At 46.5% G+C, this 26,743-nt stretch overlaps 1 protein-coding gene across 2 annotated transcripts in view; it reads right to left on the minus strand.

Moving 5' to 3' along the window:
* Positions 1 to 26,743, minus strand: part of SCN8A (sodium voltage-gated channel alpha subunit 8) — a 129,850-nt gene that overhangs the window by 48,350 nt on the left and 54,757 nt on the right. Inside the window, exons 7-13 of one of the 2 annotated variants that reach the window (XM_050925364.1) lie at positions 19,164 to 19,385; positions 16,143 to 16,206; positions 14,610 to 14,751; positions 13,616 to 13,822; positions 12,540 to 12,827; positions 10,906 to 11,265; positions 593 to 728 (exon numbers count right to left, since the gene is read on the minus strand). In XM_050925364.1, coding sequence (XP_050781321.1) covers positions 593 to 728; positions 10,906 to 11,265; positions 12,540 to 12,827; positions 13,616 to 13,822; positions 14,610 to 14,751; positions 16,143 to 16,206; positions 19,164 to 19,385 — 1,419 coding nt within the window. Of the gene's footprint in view, positions 1 to 592; positions 729 to 10,905; positions 11,266 to 12,539; positions 12,828 to 13,615; positions 13,823 to 14,609; positions 14,752 to 16,142; positions 16,207 to 19,163; positions 19,386 to 26,743 lie in introns of those variants that run through there. The other variant, XM_050925361.1, reaches the window with a different exon arrangement.

Consider the following 26,743-nt stretch of genomic DNA (forward strand, 5'->3'; position numbering starts at 1 on the left):
TGTTGCCCAGATCCCCTCCTTTAATGTCTTTCCACCAATCTCCTTAATGTGATATACATTGTTTTACGGTAATAGCTATGTGTTGCATTGTTCTAGAGGGGAATGAATACAGCTGTGTAAAATGTTCAGAGCTTTCTAGCTCACAGTTTGGAGTTTGTTACAAAGCCACAACTTGGGGCCCAGTTCACAAGACTGAGCCATGGCTCAAAAGAACCTGGAGGAATTTGTGGTTCTGAGTAGAAGCCAGGCAGAATTCCAGTTCCACACATCTCCCACCCAAAACACTGAAGTTTCAGTTGAGGAGAGGTTTGAAACTTATATGAATCCAAACATTTAAGTTTCAAACCTCTCCTCAACTGAAACTTCAGGGGGGAAAGAACCACAACCCCCAAATTGTCACACTGATGCAGAAAAACACATTGCTGCATGAGTCAAACTGGATGCAGAAACAACAGAGATCAAACCCACTATCCTTCAATCTCCTTCTAGTTACCAGCAATAGGTCTTTTAGTTTCTCCAAGGCAGCCACAAGGGGACACTAGGCACATACAAACACATACATACACACTAAATTACATGGCATTGTGCACACCTTCTACAAGGGTATTCGTTACAACAGTCATTATACTGTTGGTTCGATCCTTTCTTCCATATGATGCATTCAGTTGATCCATTGAGACCAAGAGAGACCCAGTAGGTTTCTTTTTAATTTCCACCTCAGTAGTACCCTGCAAAATTCACATGTCTGATTAGAACAGACTTGGGATCCGTCTGAAACTTTGCAAACTGTCACGTTAGATAGACAGCACATGCACCCAAAGGAGAAAATAAGACAGGGTTTATTTTTCCAATACTGATGTCATTCTTTATTCACGAGCCTGATGCTTTTATCTTACGTAACACTATGGATGCTGCTTCCTCAGGCTGCAGCAATACTTTGCACTGCTTAAAAAAAATGTGGTTACTGGAAGCTTAGTATTTCCTGCATATTCTTCATGTAGAGTATTTTAATATTTAAGACCAATCAAAAGGAGTGTTTTAAAAAATTGGCAATTTCTGCATAGTCCTTTGCTTTGCAAGAAGCCCAATGTAAATCAATGGGAGGAAGGATAGGCTTGTTGCTAATGTACTAACTGGGACACAGACCTTGGGTCATCTCCCACCTCTGCCACAGACTCCCTGTCTGACTTAGCTAGTCACTTAAAAATAGTCCTTCCTTTCTACCACCTTTGTCTGCCCCATCTATTTAGACTGTAAACTCTTTGGGACAGAAACTATCTCATTATGTATTTGTGCAGCACCTGACACAACGGGTCCCTGATCTTGACTAATCTAGTCTCCTGCTCCAACCACTCAACTATATACTTTCCACATACCACCCCTTACAGCTAGAATTGAGACCAGGTGTCCTAGCTCCTTTAGTTATATAGAAATTTCGAATGCAGACAATCCTCAAAGAGACAGAGTCAGAGAGAAATGTGGCAGTTTACCTGGGGGCATTGTGAGATAAGTTTTTCCTGTATTCATACTGTCCATCTGTGTTAATGTTTGCTCTGGCTATTTATTTCACTCCCTTAGTTTCCATAAACAGTGACCAAACCAGAAATTAAGACTTTTCTTCTGCATGAGCACAAGGATTTGCAGCCTTAGAAAAACTATAGACTCTAAGTATTAAAGAGCATTTGCACAGATTTTTCTTTGAATTTCACTGAGGTACAAAGCAGCAAAAACTCCACATTTCTGCTAGTGCAACAGAGAGCACTGATGTTATTTTGTATATTGTTACATCTACCGAAAACCAATAAAGAGAAGTCATTTTTTTACTTGAGCAACAAAAAAAAAGGGGGGGGGGAGCATCAGTCAAAGGGACTGGCCCACGCTCAAATGCATTTGCAGTCATATGGCTGCATCTTGTGAACACAAGCACAAGGTGCTCACAAGTCAGGCAACTGTGCAACAATACAGCCTCATTTGGTCCCCAAATGTGGGATTATTTCAGTACCTGTATCTGAAAATTGGGGTCATGACAAGTGGTCAGCTCTCGGCAGCGCATTGAGAACAGGAGAGACCGTCTCACATTCCAGCCCACTAAGAACAATGTGACCTGCTGGTAATTAAGGACAGGCTACAGTGCGAGGGCCCAGAGCTCTCAACACCTATTCAAGTCAACAGCCAAAATCTGGATTTTGTTATACAAGACAGATGTAATCATTTCTTAGGCTTTGCTCCGTAAAGGACTAATCTTACCCAATGGGAGCAAATCTAGGCCCAGAAATCTGTGTGTGCTACCAAGGGTTTATTGCTTTGCCCTCAATATAGGAGTCTGCCATCAGTTGCTTGTGAAAAGAACAGGTGTGCCTTAAACAGCTGTCTGTCTCCCTTTCTTAAGGAAATGAGATACTTACTCTATGAGTGACTAAGGTATCCTGCATAACCCATGTGATTCCTCAGTGGTCATCACGGTTAATTGGCATTTGCATTGTTTAACTACAGGTATAGCCAGTTATCAAAAAGAACTGCCAAGTAACTAGTGTATCTAGTATCACATAATACGGAAGGCTCTCTTCAGGTGTCTTTCATGCATTCATCATGCTAATTATAGTTTCTAATATTTCCATGCTGTGTTAGAAAAAGAACAGAATATTCAAACTACACATTATATTAACATGCTAACTGGGGAAGAAGGTAAGAAAAGACGGTTACTCACCTTTGTAACTGTTGTTCTTCGAGATGTGTTGCTCACATCCATTCCAGTTAGGTGTGCGCGCCGCGCGTGCACGTTCGTCGGAAACTTTTTACCCTAGCAACTCCAGTGGGCCGGCAGGTCGCCCCCTGGAGTGGCGCCGCCATGGCGCCCAATATATATCCCTGCCGGCCCACCCGCTCCTCAGTTCCTTCTTGCCGGCGACTCCGACAGTGGGGAAGGAGGGCGGGTGTGGAATGGATGTGAGCAACACATCTCGAAGAACAACAGTTACAAAGGTGAGTAACCGTCTTTTCTTCTTCGAGTGATTGCTCACATCCATTCCAGTTAGGTGAATCCCAAGCCATACCTAGGCGGTGGGGTCGGAGTGAGAAGTCGCGGCATGGAGCACAGCAGATCCGAAGGCCGCATCCTCTCTAGACTGCTGGACCAGGGCGTAGTGGGACGCGAAGGTGTGGACCGATGACCAGGTCGCTGCCCGACAGATTTCCTGGATGGGCACACGGGCGAGGAAAGCCAGCGACGACGCCTGCGCCCTGGTAGAATGCGCAGTCACACGGCCCGTAGGGACGTGGGCCAAGTCATAGCAGGTCCTGATGCAGGACGTTACCCAAGAGGATAACCTCTGGGAGGAGATAGGAAGCCCTTTCATGCGGTCCGCTACTGCCACGAAAAGCTGGGGGGATTTGCGGAAGGGCTTGGTCCTCTCCACGTAGAACGCGAGAGCCCTACGGACATCAAGCGAGTGGAGCTGCTGCTCCCTGCCTGAGGAGTGAGGTTTCGGGAAAAAAACCGGGAGGAATATCTCTTGGTTGACGTGGAAGGCTGAGACCACCTTGGGGAGAAAAGCAGGGTGTGGTCTCAGCTGCACCTTGTCCTTGTGGAAGACCGTGTATGGGGGGTCTACCACAAGAGCCCGGAGTTCCGACACCCGTCTAGCTGAGGTGATAGCTACTAGAAAGGCCGTCTTCCAAGAGAGATAAAGCAGGGAGCAAGTAGCTAACGGCTCAAAGGGGGGCCCCATGAGTCGGGACAACACCAGGTTAAGATCCCAGGTTGGAGCAGGGGGACGGACGTTAGGGTATAAACGTTCCAGCCCCTTAAGGAATCTAGACACCGTCGGGTGGGAAAAAACAGAGTGACCATCCGCACCCGGGTGAAAGGTGGAGATAGCCGCTAGGTGGACTCGTAACGACGATATGGCCAGACCTTGCCCTTTGAGGGACCAAATGTAGTCTAAGATGTTGGCTACTGAAACTTCCATAGGGCGGAGATTTCTCTCCACGCACCAACAGGAGAAACGCTTCCATTTGGCCAAATACGTCGCCCTTGTGGACGGCTTTCTGCTGCCCAAGAGCACCTCCCTCACCGGCGTGGAACAGCGCAGCTCAGAGCCAGTCAGCCACGCAGGAGCCACGCCGCTAGGTGCAGCGACTGCAGGTCCGGGTGACAGAGGGTCCCGTGCTCCTGGGTAATCAGGTCCGGATGAAGGGGCAGGGGAACTGGGTCGGCTATGGCCAGGTCCAGCAGCATGGGGTACCAGTGCTGTCTGGGCCACGCCGGGGCTACCATGATCACATGAGCCCTGTCCCTGCGCACCTTCAGAAGGACCCTGTGGACCAACGGGAATGGGGGAAATGCATAGTACAGGTGGGTCGACCACTGGATGAGGAAGGCATCCGCTATCGACCCGGGTTCCCTGCCCTGAAAGGAGCAGAACGCTTGGCACTTCCTGTTCCCCTTGGCCGCGAAGAGGTCCACCCGGGGATAACCCCACCTCCGGAAGATGGAGAGGGCGACGTCCGGGCGAAGGGACCACTCGTGTGACAGGAAGGATCTGCTCAATCGATCCGCCAGCGTGTTCCGTACTCCGGGGAGGAAGGAAGCCATGAGGTGAATGGAGTGGGCTACACAAAAGTCCCAGAGTCGTATCGCCTCGTGGCACAGGGAGGAGGATCTGGTGCCGCCCTGCTTGTTGATATAATACATGGTCGTCGTGTTGTCGGTGAACACCGCGACACAACGACCCTGGAGCTGATGACAGAACGTTTGACAAGCAAGACGGACCGCTCTCAACTCCCGCATGTTGATGTGTAGCCCCACCTCCTCCTGGGACCACAGGCCCTGCGTCCTCAGGGTCCCTGCGTGGGCCCCCCAGCCGAGATCTGAGGCATCTGTTGTTAGGGACACCGAGGGCTGAGATGGGTGGAAGGGGAGACCCGCACACAACACTGACTGGTCCAGCCACCAGCCGAGAGAATCTAAGACCCTCTGGGGGATCGTGATTAACATATCTAGTGGCTGTCTTGTCGGCCTGTAATGACTGATGAGCCACAACTGGAGTGGCCTCATGCGGAGCCGAGCGTAATTGGTCACGAAAGTACAGGCCGCCATGTGGCCTAACAGGGTTAGACACGTCCTCACTGACGTCAGGGGGGCTGTCTGTAGTCGTTGCACGATTGCCGACAAGGCCTGGAACCGCTGCAATGGCAGCAAGGCCCTGCCCACAGTGGCGTCCAGGACGGCCCCGATGAATTCCACCCTTTGTGTGGGGGCCAGGGTGGACTTGTCTGTGTTCACCAAGAGGCCCAGAGTGGCGAACATGTCGGTGATCACACGGACATGGTTGCAGACTTGTTGTTCCGACGTGCCCCGAATCAACCAATCGTCTAGATACGGGAACACGTGGATACGACTGCGCCGAAGCTGCGCCACAACAACTGCCATGCATTTCGTAAACACTCTCGGGGCCGTGGACAAGCCAAATGGGAGGACTGCAAATTGGTAATGCAGAGACCCCACAAGGAAGCGAAGGAAACGTCTGTGGGGTGGCCAGATAGCAATGTGGAAATACGCGTCCTGCATGTCGAGGGCGGCGTACCAGTCTCCCGGATCCAGGGATGGGATAATGGTCCCCAAGGAAACCATGCGGAACTTCAACTTCACCAGGTACTTGTTGAGCTCTCGCAGGTCGAGGATGGGCCTGAGGCCTCCCTTGGCCTTGGGGATCAGAAAGTAGCGGGAATAAAACCCCTTGCCTTGCTCGTTCTCCGGCACCGCCTCTATAGCCCCTTTGCGGAGGAGCGTCTGCACCTCCTGCCGAAGGAATTGCTCGTGAGAGGGGTCCCTGAAGAGGGACGAGGAAGGGGGGCGGGGAGGAGGAAATGAAACAAACTGCAGGCGGTATCCCGACTGCACCGTGCGTAAAACCCAGCGGTCTGATGTTATTAGGGACCACGCCGGGAGGAAAAAAGAAAGGCGGTTGGAAAACGGGGGGGACAGGATCCAATGGGGAAACTGTTACTGCGCCCTCGGGCGCACCTTCAAAATGAAGGCTTGGGACCAGGCGGGGGCTTAGAGGAGCCTTGGTTTTGGCCCCCTTGGTTCCCCGAATGCCTGCGCCTTCCGTTCCTGCCGCGGCGCCTGTTAAGGTCCTGCCGCTGGCGGAACTGGAGATACGGCCTGCGCTGTTGTTGCTGTTGCTGCGGCCGGAAGGGTCTGCGCTGCGTCACTGGAGTGTGCATCCCCAGTGACCTCATGATGACGCGGTTGTCTTTTAGATTCTTTAGTCTAGGGTCTGTCTTATCCGAAAACAGCCCTTGGCCTTCAAAAGGAAGGTCCTGTATTGTGTGCTGGAGCTCCGGCGGAAGGCCGGAAACCTGCAGCCAGGAGAGGCGACGCATTGTTACACCCGACGCGAGGGTACGGGCAGCCGAATCCGCAGCGTCCAGAGAGGCTTGCAAGGACGTGCGTGCGACCCTCTTGCCTTCCTCTAAGATGGCCGCAAACTCCTGACGAGCGTCTTGTGGCAACAGCTCCTTGAATTTGTCTGCTGCCACCCAGGAGTTAAAGGCGTATCTACTTAACAGGGCCTGTTGGTTGGAGACCCTGAGTTGCAGCGCCCCCGCCGAGTACACCTTACGGCCGAGGAGGTCCATCCGCCTAGCCTCCCTGGATTTGGGGGCTGGAGCCTCCTGGCCATGACGCTCCTTATCATTGACAGATTGGACCACCAGGGAACACGGAGTCGGGTGTACGTGGAGGTACTCGTAGCCCTTAGAAGGAGCCATGTACTTCCTCTCGACGCCCTTCGCAGTGGGAGGAATGGAGGCCGGGGACTGCCAGATGGTGGTGGCGTTGGCCTGGATGGTCCGTATGAACGGCAGGGCGACCCTGGTGGGAGCGTCTGCGGAGAGGATGGTGACAATAGGGTCCTCTACCTCCGAGACCTCCTCGGCTTGTAGACTCAGGTTTTGGGCTACTCGCCGGAGGAGGTCCTGGTGCGCCCTGAGGTCCAGCGGGGGGGGGCTGTTGGAGGAGGTCCCAGCCACCGCTTCATCAGGGGAAGAAGATGAGGAGACCCCCGGCAAGAGGGTGTCTGAAGGGGGGTCTCCCTCGGCCCTCGCCTCTGCCTCAGGAGCCAAAGTGGAGTCCTGTTGCTTGGATCCTTCCTCCCCATCCGGGGAGGGAGGGGGGCGAGACAACGAGGCCTCAGGTGCCCTGCGCTCTGCAGTCGGCGGCCTAGCAGGGAGCTGTTGGGGGCCCTGGGCCTGATGATACGCCCAGGGTGTCCAGAAACCCCATTGCTGTGGGGCTGCGTCCTGCTGTGGAGGCTCGCTGAACAGCGCCGCCTGCCGGTCGGTGCCCAGCGCGTACCCACTGTCCGCCAGCGAAGACACGGACGGCTGCCTCGAGGGCCATGGCGGAGCGGACCCTGGATGGTAATGGTCCGCGCGGGCCGGCACGGGCGATCGTCTCGGTGCCGGGGACCGGTGCCGGGAGTCGTAACGGTGCCGGGAGCGGGACCGAGTTCTGCCACGGTGCCGGGATCTGGATCGGTACCGGGCGCCGCTTCGGTGCCGGGATCGGGACCTGCCACCGGTTCGGTACCGGGAGGTCGACCGGGACCGGGACCTGCCACCAGCTCGGCGCCGGGAGGTCGACCGGTGCGGCGAACGTCTGGATCGGCTCCTGGACTCGCGGTGCCGGTAACGGCGGCTGGAGTCCGACCGCGATCGTCTCGGTGTCGACCGGCGCCGCGAGTGCGACCGGTACCGCTGAGGGGAGCGGTGCCGGGACTGCGAGCGGCGGCGGGATCTGGAGCGACCCTGACGTCGGGACCTGGAGCGAGAACGAGAGTCCCGGGACGGTGCCGACATCATAGGCTTGCCTCTGGACACAACCCGCACCGGAGGTACCGGGGGTGGTAGCTGCGTGGGCTCGGTCAGGGCTATGAGGTCCCGTGCCGAGGCGAAGGCCTCTGGTGTAGATGGCACCACTATCTCAACCCCAGATGTCATGGGGGAGCTTGGCGGCACCGGACTCGACGGACCCGCCGGGCCCGGAGTCGACGGTGCCGGCGGCGCCGCGGCCGATACTGAGGCCGGGCGCTCCACTCGGGTGTGCCTGGCCGGAGTAGTGGACTTCGACGGCCTAGGCTCTGTCCCCGGTGCCGGAGAAGGTCGGTGCCGGGGAGTCTTCTCGGTGCCGGTGCGATCCGGTGCCGGCGCCGACATCACGGCCTGCGAAGCCGCCGGGTCAAGTGCCGCTTCCAGGAGGAGAGTCCGGAGCCTTTGATCCCTCTCCTTCTTAGTCCTTGGCTTAAAAGCCTTGCAGATGCGGCACTTGTCGGATCTATGCGATTCCCCCAGGCACTTCAGGCACGCGTCGTGGGGGTCGCTCGTGGGCATAGGCTTCTTGCAGGCCGCACACTGCTTGAAGCCCGGCGAACCAGGCATGAGCCCGGTGCCGGGTGCCGGGAAGGGCTAAGCCCCCGGCGAAAAACTATTTACAACTACTTAACACTTAACTACTACTATCTAACTAACAGTCTAATTAACAACTACAATAGAGATAACGATAGAAACACAAGGAGAGCTAGGGACGTGGAGGACAGCTATGCCGCGCTCCACAGTTCCAACGACCGACACGGCGGTAAGAAGGAACTGAGGAGCGGGTGGGCCGGCAGGGATATATATTGGGCGCCATGGCGGCGCCACTCCAGGGGGCGACCTGCCGGCCCACTGGAGTTGCTAGGGTAAAAAGTTTCCGACGAACGTGCACGCGCGGCGCGCACACCTAACTGGAATGGATGTGAGCAATCACTCGAAGAAGAACTAAAGTTTAACATAACTAAGGAAGGGTCAATAAAGTCAAGGAAGAATCAAGGATTAGAGGGTATTAATTTATGTTGCAAAATTTTTTTTAAAAACTGCTTGGAATTTGCAAACACACTAGCTGAATTTTCCCCAAAAGCAATTTTTTAAGACAGCTCACAAATGATCTTGTTACCCTTTATATTTATTGAAGGCCAAACAATTCCTTCTAACTAGCACATAATAGTACAGGCTCTCTCCTGCTTCCTAGACTAATTTGTTTTGTTGACATATTTTTAAATGAATTTTTTGACTGAAGTTCATTCAACCCTTTGTTTTAAAAGGTCACCATCAAGAGAAAAAATCAGATATTAAAAAAAATACAAAGAAAAATTATTTTCCTCCATTGTGTTAAAAATTTCCCTTGTGGAAAAGTCCTGTAGAATTTGAGGGAGATTAAATCAATATGATTCAATAGATATCACCCTAAACAACTTATAGAATGTAAACGCCGTGATTTGCAGCGGCAGCTCCAGGCACCAGCACTCCAAGGGCGTGCCTGGGCCGGCAAGCCGCGGGTGGGCCCTGCCGGTCCCTCCGAGGGTGGCAGTCAGGCAGCCTTCGGTGGCTTGCCTGCAGGAGGTCCGCTGGTTCCGTGGATTCGGTGGCAAGTATGCCGAAGCCACGTGACCGGCGGACCTCCCGCAGGCAAGCCGCTGAATCCACAGGACCAGGGACCTCCCACAGGCAAGCCGCCGAAGGCCGCCTGCCTGCCGTGCTTGGGGCAGCAAAAAAGCTAGAGCCGTCCCTGCTGATTTGGCAACCTGAGCCAAACTGATGTACAGCATGACTGAACAGATTCATATGCACAAATCAGATTTCAGGATTGGGGCCTGCTAATTATATTATGCTTGAGGGTTCCAGAGGTTGGTTTTTAAAATTCGATCACCAGATTGTCTTTGTTAAATGCTATAGGATTTCACACAGAAGGATGAGATGATTACAATGGAAGGATTTTAAAAATTAAATTAAGTTTACTTTCCAACCATCTAAACTGATGGTTTCATTTTCTGCATTTCATTCAACTTGGGCAGTGAAACTAGACTGGTTAGAGTCTCTGCTCTATTTATAGTCAGTTTCACCTCCTGTTTCTCATGCACTAGTGCCATGCTGGGAAAGTTTAAATCTAAAATAAAACTGTTTTCATTGAAATTATTTTCTTTATTCCATTAAAACATTTCTTTCTTACTAGGTTCTGTAATATATATTACAAAAAAGAACAAAACCTATATTTTGGACTTAAATTACTTGACAGTGTTCCCTTTTAAGCCTCATATTTCATCTGGATCCCCCTTCTCATAGGTCCCCCTTCCCCAAAGCTGTCACTCACGGCGCCTGATTTGGTTCTTTGTTTGAAATTGCTCTCTCACTCTCTAAGACAATCCTGCAAGATGATCCAGGCAGGGGGCGGTTCCCAAAAGCTGCTCCGCTTACTCACTGAAGTTCATGGAACTCCTTCGGAGTGTACAGACGTAAGAGTTTGTTCCACCTAGAACTGATTGCAGGATCGTGGCCTTCGAACACAAAATTCTCTGCCCTGTTTACATTTGTTTTTAAAATTTATTCCTTCATAAAGGAGTTTTCTTTTAAATTTGGTGAGATTTTAAAAATTTCTCCGCCTTTTATTTCCCTTTAAGTTCCCAAATAACATTCCTTAGCTGTGGAGAAACTTTCCAGCAAATCTTGGTCTGTTTCCCTTCCCACACCTCTTAAAAAAATTGTTCCTAAGAATTGCCATGACAAATGGCAGGTTTATTATATCCTTAATGAAAATCTCAATTCCAAGCCTTTTTTCCCCCCCAGGAAGCCAGGAGGTGGATGTGGGTCAGTAGTTTACTTCAAAAAGAAAGGAAGGGAGTAACTGAAGCATGGCAGTACAGACTATATAGTCTGGGGTTAGACAAACCAATTTTCATTCCATCAGGGTGTCCATTTGGCGTGGAGGGCGGCATACAGGAAAGCAGAAAAGGGCAGACCGCCATGCCTAGACTATCTACTCATTGACTTCCTTACACTGTCATCAGTAGCTGCCTTATCTATTTTCACCTCAGGCAGAAGGCGCCCCATGGGCCTATTGGATGCTGGGCCACCAATAAGAGACACCACGCCATTACAATCCACTGTGCTGTTCCTTTTCACGTTCCGGCGGATGCTGGGAAAGATCCGTGAGGACCGGCTGCCCTGGCTGTAGCCACTGTAGCCACTGTAGCTGCTTCTCCGTTCCCGGCCACGGAAGGGGATGAAAAGGGAATCTCTTCTGCCTTCGCTCTCCTCCACCGTGCTGTGCTCATCATCAGCAAATTCATTCTCTGAACCTGGATCACGGAAGCGCCCTCTGAAGCTGAAGATGCTGCTCTTGCTGTTGTGCCGGGAGAGGAAAGGGGAGCCTGGGATGCTGAGAAGGGACTGGGAGGGAGAAGAGAAAGAACAGCGATGGTGTGAATGGTAGAGAGAAAAACAAAGTGATATCACAGCTTGGTATCGTCCGCAAACTTTATAAGTGTACTCTCTATGCCATTATCTAAATCATTGATGAAGATATTGAACAGAACCGGACCCAGAACCGATCCCTGAGGGACCCCACTTGTTATGCCCTTCCAGCATGATTGTGAACCACTGATAACTACTCTCTGGGAATGATTTTCCAACCAGTTATGCACCCATCTTATACTAGTTCCATCTAGGTTCCCTAGTTTGTTTATGAGAAGGTCATGCAAGACAGTATCAAAAGCATTACTAAAGTCAAGATATACCACATCTATCACTTCTCCCCTATCCACAAGGCTTGATACCCTATCAGGTTGGTTTGACACGATTTGTTCTTGACAAATCCATGCTGACTGTTACTTACTACCTCATTATCTTCTAGGTGTTTGCAAATTGATGGCTTAATTATGTGCTCCATTGTCTTTCGGGGTACAAAAGTTAAGCTGACTGGTCTATAATTCCTAGGTTGTCCTTATTTCCCTTTTTATAGATGGGCACTATATTTGCCCTTTTCCAGTCTCCCGTCTTCCACGACTTTTCAAAGACAATCGCTAACGATGGGGTCTTGACCCTGATCCAGGCCAACAGGTGCTGTTGTAATACAGATACAAAATCACAGGCACAGCTAGATCCTTGGCAGCAGGCTCAGCAGAGAGGCCAAGGAATGAACAGTCCATGGAGACTGAACTCCCCTGAAACCAAGGTTGAACCATATTGGGGTGGCAGGGTGGGAGTGAGCATCCCCAGCTGATGCCTTTGTGCTGGACTCTAGGGGAGGACTTCACTCCTTTTGGCCCTCAATCCAGCACATTTAATATACAAAGAAAAATTTAGGAAAAGTGATAGAACTCAAGCACGTTGGGTAAATTTTTCAAAAGCACCTAAGTGACCTAGGAGCCTTAGTTCCATTTTCAAAAGTGACCTGGCACTTATCCACATACGTCTAATTGAAAGTCACCTGTGTAACTGTCCTGACTTTGGAGTTACTTCTGATTTCCACTGGGCTCACAGGGACACTCAGGACTTGCTGTGTAATCAGGTACTACAGGATTGGGCCCTAAGTTTCCTCCCGATCCAGCATCAATTAAAAGGACTGGAAAGATTCCCTTGGATTGCAAAGGGCATCGGCTGAGGCCCCAAGACAGAAAAATATGATAGAAAATGTGACTCTTAATAATGGAAAGGAATGTTACCTGGTTCATGATGGAAAATTTCCTTCCCAGCCTGTTGTCTGGCAGCCTAAAAGCCTTTCTCCTCATTCCATCCTCCGATTCAGACTTGAACACCTTCTCGTTGTCACCCTTCTCCTCTCCTTCCAACAGCTCCTTTTGCTTCCGTTTCTTCCTCCTGTTCCGTCGCTCCTTGTCACTCTTAGAACTGAGTTTGGAAATCTCAGAAGAGCTCTGAGACACCCTCCCCCTGCCATCACCCTCCACAGCATCTTCTGAGACTGTCCCTGCTGAAGTGACCATGGCAGCAGCCTGAGGGGAAAGGGACAAAATTAATTTGTTCGTTATTTAGTGGACAGGGAAAAGGAATGGGTAAGACAGAAAAATGACAGACATCTCTCACAGGCAGAGACTGTGAGGTGGAATTGTTACAGCATAGGGGCTGAGCCAGGAATCATCATCTCTCTTTCCTGCTTTGGGAAGTTGTGTGTTCTAATGCTTAGTGCACAAGATCAGGACACCAGACTCCTAAATTCTGCTTCCTCCTCAAAATGGGGATTTTGTGCAAATGATTAGAGCACAGGACTGGGAACCAGAACTTGTGGGTTCTGCTGCAGGCTCCCCTTGGTTCAAGTAACTTCACCTCTTTGTCCCTCAGTTTAGTCCTCTCTCTGATAGGTAGAAATAATACTTATCTGTCTTGCATGGGTATAGCAAGGCTTAGCTAGAACCGAGAGCTGTTCTGACATTCTCTGGTGAAAGATGCTTTTACCAGTGTAATGCAAATAACAGAATGAATCTGTAGCTATACATCTGGACTGTCACAGAGGTAGCAGAGACAGAACCCGGTCTTCTTGCTACAAAAGGCAGGCCCCTGCCAGTTTAGCTAAAGGAGAAACTCCATAAAAAAATGTTAGCAATGTGTTGGGCATAGGAACACAGGGTGAGCAATTCTAATTCCATCCAACAGAGCATAGTGAGGTCCAGACACACCACTCTGTTCATTACTGTATTTTCATAATTATATGACTCTGGTTTGTAATTAATGGTCCAGAAAAAAATTATAATAACCTAAAAAAAGTATTAATCAAAACTGTAACCTGTGCGTCTTCCTGCTGCCTTTTCAGCTGTTCCAACATGGCCTTGAATTCTGCTTCCTTTTGCTCCGCTTCCTCCAGTGTGGCCTGGTTCTGCTCTTCATAAGCCATGGCTACCACAGCCAAGATCAGATTGACCAGATAGAATGACCCCACAAAGATAACCAGGACAAAGAATATCATGTAAGTTTTTCCTGCTGCTCGCAATGTCTGAAAAAGAGACAGCAATTTCCCTATCACTGATTGAGAAGAGACTGTCTACAATATAGATCTGAGCAGCCAATCACGGTTCTCTTGATGGAGGATTCTAAAGAAAAATGCATCGGTACCACACATACAAAGTGTTATCTAATTTCTTGGCAGAATCCATTCCAAAGACTTAGAATATACAGCACACCCAACAAACTCTGGGCCCCAAGCAGTGAAATGACTTCTCCTTCCTTTAAGAACAAGCCTGATGCTATGTCAGGCAGGAATAAAGGTTGTAAATCTGACCAAAGGATGGAAATTTTAAGGGATTCAGAAATACAGTATGAAATTCAATGCCAAGCACAGAGATTCTTTTGAAACAATGCTGGTTCAGCATGATGCCAACCTGATAGAGAAGTCTGAATTGTTCTTAGACAACATGGATACAGTTTGCCCTTCAAAGCACCTGGATGCCCTGTGTTATGCTACAAGAGTATCAGCAAAGCTGAGGTGCGCAGCATATGCACAACATACAGTATGACAATTTTGCAGCATTCACCACAGAATCTTAGAAGATTTAGCAAAACAGAAAAATCTCCAGGCTGAAAACAGTCAAGAATGCTACATGCGCTCTCCATGGTGCCATTCTTCCCCTCCTTAAAAACACAATTCCTCCAAAGTCACACAGGCATACACTTGCGGGTAGCTCCCTCAGACCCTTAAAAAACTCCCCATCCTCCCACAAATGTGTATGGAATTAGAGGCAACAAAACATTGGAAGCAAAAGAGAAGCAATGCATCTACTTACTAACTGATACAAGTTTTCCCAAAAATCCTGAGTCATAAGGCGAAATAAGGCTAGGAAAGCCCAGCTGAAAGTGTCAAAGCTTGTGTAGCCATAGTTTGGATTCCTTCCTGCTTTCATGCATGTGTAACCCTCTGGACATTGGCTGCAAAAAAGATGAAAGCAGTTTCAGGGTATCAATATTGTAAGAGACATAAGAACAGATTAACAGGAGGCTTGTTGCCAAAGGCTGTGATGACTTTCACAGCAGCAAGGTGCAACATTTTATCTGGGTTTTATTTTCACGTGGATAAAGTGGTTGGCAAAAACCAGGGCAGTTGACAACCCCGGAGACAGACGCCCTTATCCTCAGAATGCAGCAGTACGAGGTTATTCATATTGCCTGACCAAACCTGGGCTGGACGGGCTAGCTACAGGGGTAAGAGCCTACAGTACTACAATCTTCATACCCACTGGTGATCTGAACAAAAGCCCCCTTGAGCCAATGGGCATTTTTTCATGTTCTTCAGTGGGCTTTGGATCAGCCCTCAATCCTTCGCCGTGCTGCAGGCCAGCCGGTACCAATTGTGGTGATGGTAGGTGATGTGACATGGACCAACCATCGGTATCTAGATTGAGAACCACCAACTTATTGACCAGCCAACAGCCATTAGAAAGTGAGAACAGTTACTACTGACCAAGACTGGATTGGAACCAGCAACCTAGAAGTGAAAAGCTCTAGATCTCATTCCCAGCCATCCTGAGCCTTTCAGGCTCCTGAATAATCTAAGTGACTTGAGGTCGAAATTCAGGGACCCCATAAATTCATTTTTTTGTTCTCTTGCTTTTATGCTAATCAAGTTTTCTACTGTGACCCAAATTAACCAGCAACTGTAAGTTTTTGACTAAACAGAATTAATGTACAAATGCTACTGGAAATACCATTATCTGTATTTACATACATGCATGCATTACATAGATTTTAAATCAGTTACACTTCAGGTAATTAAATGTGAATGCTAAAGCTTTGAAAGAGCTATGGGCAGCTGGGCACCCAGGACTGGATTTCAAATATCCAAAGACCAGATTTTTAGAAGTAGTTAGGTGCCCAAAGCCCTAACTGATTTAGGAGGACAATTCTTGTTGAGAAACAACAAGAACAGTGCTTCTAACTTCCCAACTCTCCTTTAAAAATCGCATCCTAGTACAGCTACGATCCATTTGCTAGTGAGCTGGGAGAATGTAGCCTGCAACATTTCATACACATCAGTTGCTTAATTTTAAGTGATGCAAAATGAACCACAAATAATGAGTGCCTTTTTAAAACAGATGTTATATTTTTGTTTACGTATGACCCCGCAGTCCAGCAAGTCTACACAAATACCCTGTGTCAGGCATGATACATGCAGAGTAGAGAGACCGATACTAAGGGGGTGCATTCAATGAAAGGAGATCAGGCTACATAGAACTACCTCTAAGCCTTTGCCACCACTAAGCTCTATGAAAGCCACTGGAGATGAAAGACATTCTTTACTTTTAATGAAGTCCAACACTTACCCTGCATCTGAGCTGTTACCACAGAGCAAAGGATCAAGGGCCCCAGGGATTGTGTAAAAATTTGCTGGAAAAAAAAATGTTAAACATATGTATGCACACTGCACACTTAATGGACTCAGCATATTACAAAATTATAGAAGTCTTAACAGAGCAGTCATCTAGGTTCTTCCTGGAAGTTAATACAGCTGTTTGAGTGCAAATACAAATGAATCACTGGCACACTGGAGCAAGTTAATTCAAGAGTCGGCAGGCAAGGAAGGAGCTGCAAAGAGCTGGATCTTGATTCCCCACTACCTTGCACTTTGTGTTGTCACTTACACCTGTGCAAACCCTGCCAGCATGGTAGCATGTTCACCTGCTTTGCACAAGTACAAAAGGAGTTACTAGTCACTTCAACTAGAAATATGGCAAATAAGAACCAAGTGAAACCAAATAAGGAGCTCCGGAGTCAAGTCAATGCTTTCATCTGCAGAGCTGACAGCATTCACAGACATTTCCTAGCTGTTCCCTTTCACAATCTTCACAGCTCATTTTATTCTGGGACAAGGTTTTGCTCTTGTTAATGTTTGGGGAATAGGCTGTTCTTTGAACTAGTACCTGTATCTACACGGCATTTGGGCACAACCACGATTATTTAGGATTCATTATCCCCATTTTATAAAAAAGTCAACCAGTCAGGATGAAGAACAGATATCAGGTAATAAAGGTAGCCGGCTGCACACCATGAATAGAGAATAATCAAATGCCTCATAGGCTGCAATTAATTTGCATAAACTGTTAGAATTATTGCAAATAAGTAAGTAGGAAAGGAAAGGAAAACAGGCCTAGTTTTCCAACTAAACTACTAGTTACAAATGGTTCAACATGCTCTGTAGGTCTCTTTGCACATATCCTTTCCAAATGCATGGACTTTTTCTAAATCAATGCTGACTGACACACAAAGATAAGGCTCTAAGAGACAGAAGGTCAGGATGCAAAAATGGCAGTTGGAAGAAGATGCTGGACATAGATACAATGGGAAAGTGGGGGTCAGGTCAAGGATTAATACAAAGAAAGCATGAACAGCTCAGTGGAGGTTAGAGAGAAGCTTATTGTGCCCCATGCCCTGATGCCGGGAGCCTCCCTGCTATAGAAACAGGATTTAAGAATCAAATACATGAGCCACTTTCTCAATCCCTAAAGCCCTCTCTCCAGAGTTGTATGCAATTTTGGCTGACCACTCATGAACAACACTTGATAAGACACAGCCAGAGAGAAGGAATCCCTGAGGCAAGGAAGTAGCTTTTACAAACTCTACATTTAAAACTAAACAGACTGGGCTGTAAAAAGCTTTGTTTGTGAGCTTGGAGGCACAGAACTCACTCTGGATTGGACAAACAGGTTGCAAACCTGGGCCGAGTATCAAGTGAGCCCTGAACCATGGGCCACAGTGTAGGGTTTGTCCTTGAAACCAGGTGATGATGTGATAATTGGGGCTTAGTAGGCCTACTGCACTTGTAAGCCTAACTGTGGGAAAGGAGATAGAAGTTTATAAGGTGTGACAATCTACAACGATAAATATTGATGGGAAAAAGTGCAAAAGGTAGAGACAGACTGAATGAGTCTAAACCAAAAGGCCAACTGATACAATTCAAGGACTGTGTTAAGATCAGGCCCATAAACAAGAAAAGTGAGGGACTGGAAATCAATGAACCAAAAGTGGATTGTCAGAAATTAGACCTAATCTGTAGACAAAATAATGAGAGGATGGATTGTTATTCTTCTCATCATTCCCTTTTTGGGTCCTCAAAAGACAAGACTTTTGCAGGGTAAGGAGGCAAAAGTGAACACAATTGCTGACTAAAAGAAGTGAGCTTCACCATCATGGTTGCCACCTGCAACATTTCCTGGAACCCCCAGCTTCACTGGGACAGCATTGGGTCTTTGACATCCTGATCCTCAAAGATGTACTGAAATTTAATGATGTGTTTGCCATGGTACTAAGCAGACTGAGATCTCTGTATATCAGTGGTCCCCAGTCTTTTCGTCTGGCAGGCGCCAGACATAGGACCGCGGCGGCGGTCCAGCATCCACCGAAATGCCACCAAATTTCTGCGGCATTTCGGCGGTGACGCCTCTTGATGACATCGCTTGTCAGCAGCAAGTGCCGTCATCGAGAGGCGTCGCCGCCAAAATGGCGCAGAAATTCGGCGGCATTTCGGCGGATGCTCGACCGCCGGCCAGGATGCAGGCGCATTTAGATGTCCCTGCCAGTGCCATGGCACCCGTGGGCACCGTGTTGGGGACCCCTGCTGTATACCAATAAAACTACTTAACATTGGACCATGGCAGGGCCATGTTAACACCTTTAAATCTTTGGAACTATTTATTCCATTGAAATTAATACAACAGTGAAACTTGGTGATTTCAACTAATTTTTTCTTTGGAGTTTTTGGTTCCACTTTTTCTGGAAATGAACCAGCACTATGGAACGCTAACACAACCATCCTCTGATGTAGTTAAAACATGGTTGGTGCTCACAGCACACTCCAGGGTCAAGGACAACACACTCTCCAGTGCCATCTACACTCTAGGCAGAATTGTGTTTTAGCTACTTTGAGAAGGTGGAAAAGACCACCATTCTGGGGATTTTGAATCTCAAAGCAAAAGTCACATTGATCTAAAACAAAAAAAATTAGGTTGAGCACAAATCTACAGAGCTTTGCAAAGGCCCCTCCAGATCTGCAACCTTATAAAAAGGACAAGTTTATACTAACCAGTCCAGTGGACAATGGTTATTTTAGGAACAGCACTCACCATGCTGAAATGAACAAAGCCATGATTTTCCAAAGTGAATCTGGATACCCAATTTGAGACACCTTAAAGAGATCCAATTTCCAAAAAGTGCGAGAAACCAGGGCCTTTAAGGTGCCTGAAGCTGGGCACCCAAAATCTCAAGTCATTTTGAAAATCTTGGCCAACAACATTTAGTCATGTAAAAAGGAAACAGACTTCAGAGAGCATTGCTGCAGAAATACCTACAGACATTGTTGGTGTATTCTTGCCAGTCAAACCCCCTGGTGCCATTCTCTAGGAAGCTCTCATTGAGGTTAATTGGCCATATTACACACTTGTTCCTCAAATTGCCCATAAACAGCTGCAGGCCGATTAAAGCAAAGACACTGAGGCAAAACACTGTCAAAATCATTACATCTGACAGTTTCTTCACAGACTGAATTAGGGCACCCACAATGGTCTTCAAGCCTGCAGAGAGAAAACAGGGCTAGAAATCACTTTCATATAATCATCACACAGACAATACATTGCACATTACATCTATAACACAGAGGCAAAAGGTCATTGCTTAAGGACAGCCAGGTCCATGGGAAATCGAAGCTGCCCTGGAGCAGTGGATCTATTCAGGGTTTGGCCTTCCATACACTGATTACAGCAAAGTATAATGGGCAGGGTGTAACTCCACTGACTTCAGTGAAAGACCAGGAATAAATGTGTCCCAGTGACTTAAGACAAATTAAAATAATAAAAGGTCACAATTCAAAATCTGTTTTCTAGCGACAGTGCATATATAAGAGCCTCTGAGACGAACATTAGGACTTGTCTGCACACAGACGTTACATCAAGTTAAATTGGTGCAAAATCTAATTTAGTTAAACTGATGCAAACCCCTATGTGGACAGCCTTATCTGGGTTTGAACCAGATTCATATGGTGCAAGCTACACAGATGTATACTCTTTCAATCTGGCATAAGAAGATTCCACTGAAAAGTGTTAGGATTTTCTCCAGTATAAACTGCCTCTTTGGGACTCTATAAACTTGGGGCCAAAGCTGCACAGACAGTTAAGAACACAGGAAAGGCCATACTGGGTCAGACCAAAGGTCCATCTAGTTATCCCAGTATACTGTCTTCCAACCGTGGCTAATGCCAGGTGCCCCAGTGATCCATCCAGTCACCCATTCCCAACTTCTGGCAAACAGAGGCTAGAGACACCATCCCTGTCCATCCTGGCTAATAGCCATTTATGGACCTATACTCAATTAACTTATCTAGTTCTTTTTTAAACCCTGTATAGTCTTGGCCTTCACAACATCCTCTGGCAAGGAGTTCTACAGGTTGATTATGCGTTGTATGAAAAAATACTTCCTTTTGTTTGTTTTAAACCTGCTGCCTATTAATTTCATTTGGTGACCCCTACTTTTTGGGTTATGAGAAAGAGTCAATGCTACTTCCTTATTTACTTTCTCCACACCAGTCATGATTTTATAGACCTCTAACTAAGGGAAGACATATGATAATCTCTTTTCAAAGCTGAAAAGTCCCAGTCTTATTTCTCTCTCCTCATATGGCTGCCGTTCTATACCTCTAATAGTTTTCGTTGCCCTTTTCTGAACCTTTTCCAATTCCAATACATCTTTTTTGAGATGGGCAACATCATCTGTACGCAGTATTCAAGATGTGGGCTTACCATGGATTTATACAGAGGCAACATGATATTTTCGGTCTTATTATCTATCCCTTTCTTAATGATTCTCAACATTTTGTTCGCTTTTTTGACTGCTGCTGCACATTGAGTGGATGTTTTCAGAGAACTAGCCTCAGTGACTCCACAATCTCTTTCCTGAGTGGTAACAGCTAATTTAGATCCCATCATTTTATATGTATAGTTGGGATTATTTTTTCCAATGTGCATTACTTTGCATTTCTCAGCACTGAATTTCATCTGCCATTTTGTTGCCCAGTCACCCAATTCTGAGAGATCCTTTTGTAGCTCTTTGCAGTCTGCTTTGGACTTAACTATCTTGAGTAGTTTTGTATCATCTGCAAATTTTCCCACCTCACCATTTAACTCCTTTTTCTAGATCAATTATTAATAAGTTGAATAGGACTGGTCCCAGTACTGACCCCTGGGGGACACCACTATTTACCTCTCTCCATTTGGAAAACTGACCACTTATTCCTACCCTTTGTTTCCTATTAACCAGTTACCAATCCATGAGAGGACCTTTCCTCTTATCCCATGACAGCTTACTTTGCTTAAGAGCCTTTGATGAGGCTTTCTGAAAATCTAAGTACACTATATCCACTGGATCCCCCCAGTCCACATGGACCCCCTCAAAGAATTCTAGTAGATTGGTGAGGCATGATTTCCCTTTGCAAAAAAATGTTGAATTTTACTCAACAAATTACATTCATCTATGTGTCTGACAATTTTGTTCTTTACTATACTTTGCCCAGTACTGAAATTAGACTTATCAGCTGGTAATTGCCGGATCACCTCTGGAGCCCTTTTTAAAAATTGGCATCACATTAGCTATCCTCCAGTCATTTGGTACAGAAACCAATTTAAATGATAGCTTATATAGACTACAGTTAGTAGTTCTGCAATTTCACGTTTGAGATCCTTCAGAACACTCGGGTGAATACTGTCTGGTCCTGGTGACTTATTACTGTTTAGTTTATCAATTTGTTCCAAAACCTCTTCCAATGACACCTCAGTCTGGGACAGTTCTTCAGATTTGTCACCTAAACAGAATGGCTCAAGTGTGGGAATCTCCCTCACACCCTCAGCCATGAAGACCGATGCAAAGAATTAATTTAATTTATCTGCAATGGCCTTATCGTCCATGAACGGTCCTTTAGCATTTCAATCATCTAGTGGCCCCACTGGTTTTTTAGCAGGCTTCCTGCTTCTGACGTACTGAACATTTTTTTTGCTATTACTTTTTAAGTCTTTGGCTAGTCGTTCTTCAGATTCAGTTGCTGTGTGTGATTTAATATTAACGACAGTACATGTCTTAGGCAAGAAATAAAAGTTCTAAAAAGGGGTCTTCCAAAAGCAGCTCAGTCTGATCTGCACAGGTTCCATCCTTCAACTCAATGGACAATTTGCATGAGCAAGAAATCCAGGATAATACCTTCCAGTCAGACCTGTATGAAAGGTGTGCAGAACACAGTCAGAAGTCAACAGGAAATTGGAGTGCAGAAGGAAAACAAGGGTAGACTCTTAAAAACAAACAACTCTAACATCCAGCGGGATTGTCCTGCATTTATAACATGTAGGGAATAAAAGCAGACAAGAGCTTCGCTGCACATGGATTTCAGACAGAATTTCTAAGGGTGGTCATAAGTGACTCTGAAAATAATCCTGGGGTGTTCCCTCCCATGGCAACTCCCAACTCAACCCTGCTCCATTTACAAAGGCCAAAACAGTTTTCCCCAAAAAACTGCCAGGCCCTACAAACTCAAGCAGTGCCTCAGTAAATTAAAATAAAAGCCACTTTCATCCTGCTTACTTACTGACTAAGAAAGAGAAGCAACATTTTCACCATGACAAAACCAGTTAGATGAGCTCAAGGCAAAATCCTTGGAGCTCTAAGCCCCATGTCCACGAGACACAGCAGAGATCATCAAATGTTTCTGCCAGATCTCACTTTCAGCTAGAAATTCTTGCTTAGCCCTCCACTTTATTCACATTATAAACAGTACTGATAGCATTCATGGATGCTTTTAAAAGTTAAGTTACTCCCTTTGCCTGTTCTGCCTCACTTCTTCTACATAGGCAAATCAGACCCTTTCACACCTTGCAAAATTCTACTCACAGCAACTAATTTTTAGTCTTTGACAAGCAAATAAAATATTGTTAGTTTCTCATCACCATCTGGTAATAGTTGGTCAAGCAGGTTGTGTGTGCAGGCTGGTAAGTTTTCCCATAAGAATTTAGCAAAGATGCCCCTACACTCTTTCCAGAGCAAGTGAGGAGATGTGTCACAAAATATTTGCCATACCAGATCATGCCACAGGTGGATTTAGTCTGGTGTCCCATCACTAGCAGTGGCCTTGACGGCACAGTATTCCATAGGAAAGTTATCTAGGCCGCTAGTGCTACTGGACACTCCTGAACCATCCTCCAAAATATTTTTCCAGATCAGAAATGTAGTTTCCTTTCTTCACGCTCTGCCCGGAGAATTGGCTCATATGCAACTTCTGAAAAGAAATCCCTACCTAACCTTTTAGAGATCTGATAAGAGAGACTTCTACAAGACTGGCATCCTTCCTTTTAACATATTTAGTAAAGTGTTTTTTCTATTAGCCACAAAGATAAAACTTACCCCTTTAATTCATACTCAAAAAGAGGCATTTAATGAGTCATTAAATGCTGTGCTTTATGAATCTCTTACTCTCTTAATCTACTGCTAGATGTGAGCACTTTTGATACACTTTATTATTCCCAGACCATGCATGGATTTCCATCCCTTGCCTCCCAAACCTCACCACATCCATCAGTGATTCCATACAGTTGTAATTGGTATTAACTTCCTCCTCATCACTGCTTTAACTACCTCCCAAGAGGGCTTGAGGTATAAAAACTCCAGAAATGTTAGCCTTGTTAAGCCCAAGCATTCATCCCAGGCCTGAGATGCTTCCTCAGACCACCACCAGCCTTCTATAACAACCTCTTGGGCAAGCAGCCATTTAAGGTTGTCTATAGGCACTAGTTCTGAAAGAGAGAGAGAATGTGCAACAGTTCCAGCAGTAGATATTTCAGCTAGGATTGGATCAGACCCAAAGCTCTGGCTCAGATCACCACACCAGCCTTCAGTTGTCAGCTATCAGACCCTCCTAGGTTACCAGCAACTTCATCCAAAGCCCATGGAAGTCAATTAAAAGATTCCAATTGATTCTAATGGACTTTGCATCATGGCCCAGATCAGAAGTCTTTGCACCCAGTCACTGTTCTCTGCCTAGAGATTATATGCAAGTATTTATATATTTTCGTGCATTCTTTGTTTTCACAGAATTAGCTGGTTGCTTCCGAGCCATCTTTACTGAATGATCGATGTGCTGCAGAATGCTCAGACCTAGAATATATGGCTAAATTGGTCTTTGATGTGATGGTTCTTGAGACCACATTGTAAGTCTGGAGTAATTCATTTCCACAATGAGCTCAGAAGGAGCTGAAGTTCGTCTGCATCTTCAATCAAGTGGTCAACACTGTAAATGGCAGGAGTGACCAAGCAAGGGGTTAAGGTCACAATCTCCCCTAAATGCCTGGTTTCAAATCCAACTCCTAGTATTAAGACTGTGTTGACTGGGGTGAAGTTCTTATGACCTGTGTTATGCATGAAGCCAGACTAGATCATCATAATGGCCCCTTCATAGCCTTAAAATCTGAATAAATGGAACTAATTTTTAGAGCAATACAATGCAGACTTCTGGACCTGTCCCAAAATTCAGCAATCAGCAAAACCTTGTGAAGCAAGATTAGATGTGGAGATTTTTATTTTTAAATTTCTGGGCAAAGTGAAGCTAGCTCCTAATGCAACCTAATTGGATGGGAGACTTCTACAGAAAATCAGATTGCTATGGGAAGTATTGATGATTCGGTGCAAGTTCTTCCCAACTGCATCACTACTTAACTGATGACTGGGGCTAATGCTACTGAAGGTGCTGCCTTTTGGATGAAGTATAAAATTGAGGCCTCTCACTACTTTTGGTTGCTAAAGATCACATGGTATTTTTATCCTCCAATGGCTGCTTGACAACCCTCTTCAGTGAAATAGGATTGGTGAGTTTCGTTGGTGAGCATCACAACTGGTATCCTTGCTGGATGTCTCAGCAGGGAGCCCAAAGATTAAATGAGCTGTGAAGATTCGGTCCTCCAGAACAGGGATTATGCACATTGGTCCAAACCCACATGGGGAACCAGCACTGATCATGCTGTTTCTGTTCTGTGGACACAGTGCTTCAGTTGCCAGGGCCAACTTGTTCCAATCACCAGCTGGAAATTCACACGAGAAAAGTAAGCATTAAAATCTCTCGATCCAGAAATGCTTGTTCATCACCTCTAGCAGGAAAAAGCCTCAAACTGCAGCTTGCTCATCTGAGCTCCTGCTCCTTTAGGCAACAAGGATGTTTTCACCTCAACTTATAATCAACTTGCCTCAAATGTTTTTATACCATTAAACATTAAAGTTGGCTGGAGCTGAGTCATGCGATCCTCTCCTTTCTGCAGGACTTTTTTAAACAACATATATTGGCATTGCCCTTCTGCAGATCTCAGTGTTAAATAATGCAACAAAGCTGAAAGATTTATGAAGCCATGTACGTTTGTGTCCACATACAGGGAGAGCAAGATGCAGTTGCTTCTGTGCATGGTACATTCCAAGGCAGAAAATGTTCTAGAGGGGAAATTTTCCAGTCACAAAAATGTTTCTTTGGCAATCTACAGTTTATATCCATTTGTCTTCCTTTAGAATGTCCTGTGAGGACAATCTGCTCAATGGCCAGATTCTAGGCCAGTAGTTTACTGTATCTCAAAATGATGGACCAGTTATTGTGTGTTACTAGTAGTGGCATCTAGAGGCCCCAGCTGAGATTGGAGCCCCATTAGGGTAGATGCTGGGTCTATGCAAAGTAAGAGGCAACCCCTGCCTTGGAGAGTTGATCTAAATCGACAAGACAAATGAAGACTGAAGATGCTCATTTGGGAAATGAGGCACAAAAAGATTAAACAACTTGCCTAGGTTACACAAGGAGTCTGTGGCAAAGTGGGGAACTGAATGTAGATCTCCTAAATCGCAGCCCAGTGCCTTAACTGCAAACTTGCCCTTCCTGATTGACTGCCTGGAATCAGTGACAGCTGTCAGCACCGTCCATCACCCCACTTCTGTAACTGGCAACTACACTTGGAGCTACACTCCAGATGCAACTATGTTTTTGTAACTAGTTCATCAAACTCATTTGACTCAGTTGCAACAAGCCCGGCTGAGCTGTGTCCACACAGCAGCCCTTTTCACCATTTTGTGCATCTCAACCATTCCTGCCACCTGCTGTAACCATGGCTGATGTCACAGCATACTGGAAAAATCTGAGCAGTTATCCCATAGTGTCTCAGCAGGCGAAGCCCATAAAACGGCACTGGTAGTACCACAGGGCAATCAGTTCTGGGGTGTCTTGCACAATATAGAGCTAGGAGCCAGAACGGCCAACCTGGTTACCCAGACAAGTGTATGGCATCCTGCTTATATTGCAGAAGAACTTGCAGGATGAGAATCAGATGTTAAGGAGACTGGAGAGGGAACTCTCACTACACCCTTAGCACAGATCATATCATTTGTCAAAAAACTTTTCTACCTTTCATCAAAAAACAAACAAAAAAACTGAGATTTTGGCCATAAAAATTTGTTAGCTGAAAACTGCAAAAGCTTTGTTTTTTCAGAACCCCCTCAAAAAAAGTTGGATTTTTTTTTAAATCATCAACATTTTTCATAGAGGGGACACCAAAAAAACCCACCAAAACACTTTCCTGACCAGTTGCACTGGCTACAAACTTAGAAGTTTTGTACTGGGATGTTTTTATCTTGATTCAGAACTGAAACTGAATTTTTGTAGGTTTCTGAGAGCTGGATTGATTTCCCAACACTTCTCCATCTTGGAATTAAAAAAACAACATGAAGTTTACAAGAGAAAGTCATGTAAATTATGCATTTTCACGAATTATCAGATCCACTGACACTTAACATCCTCTCAGATCCTTTTTACTATTTCAGTTATATAAGTGCCAGCATGTGACATGACAATGGAGTCTTAACTATGTTTGCA

Source organism: Gopherus flavomarginatus, chromosome 16, assembly GCF_025201925.1.
Source record: "Gopherus flavomarginatus isolate rGopFla2 chromosome 16, rGopFla2.mat.asm, whole genome shotgun sequence".
NCBI lineage: Eukaryota > Metazoa > Chordata > Testudines > Testudinidae > Gopherus > Gopherus flavomarginatus.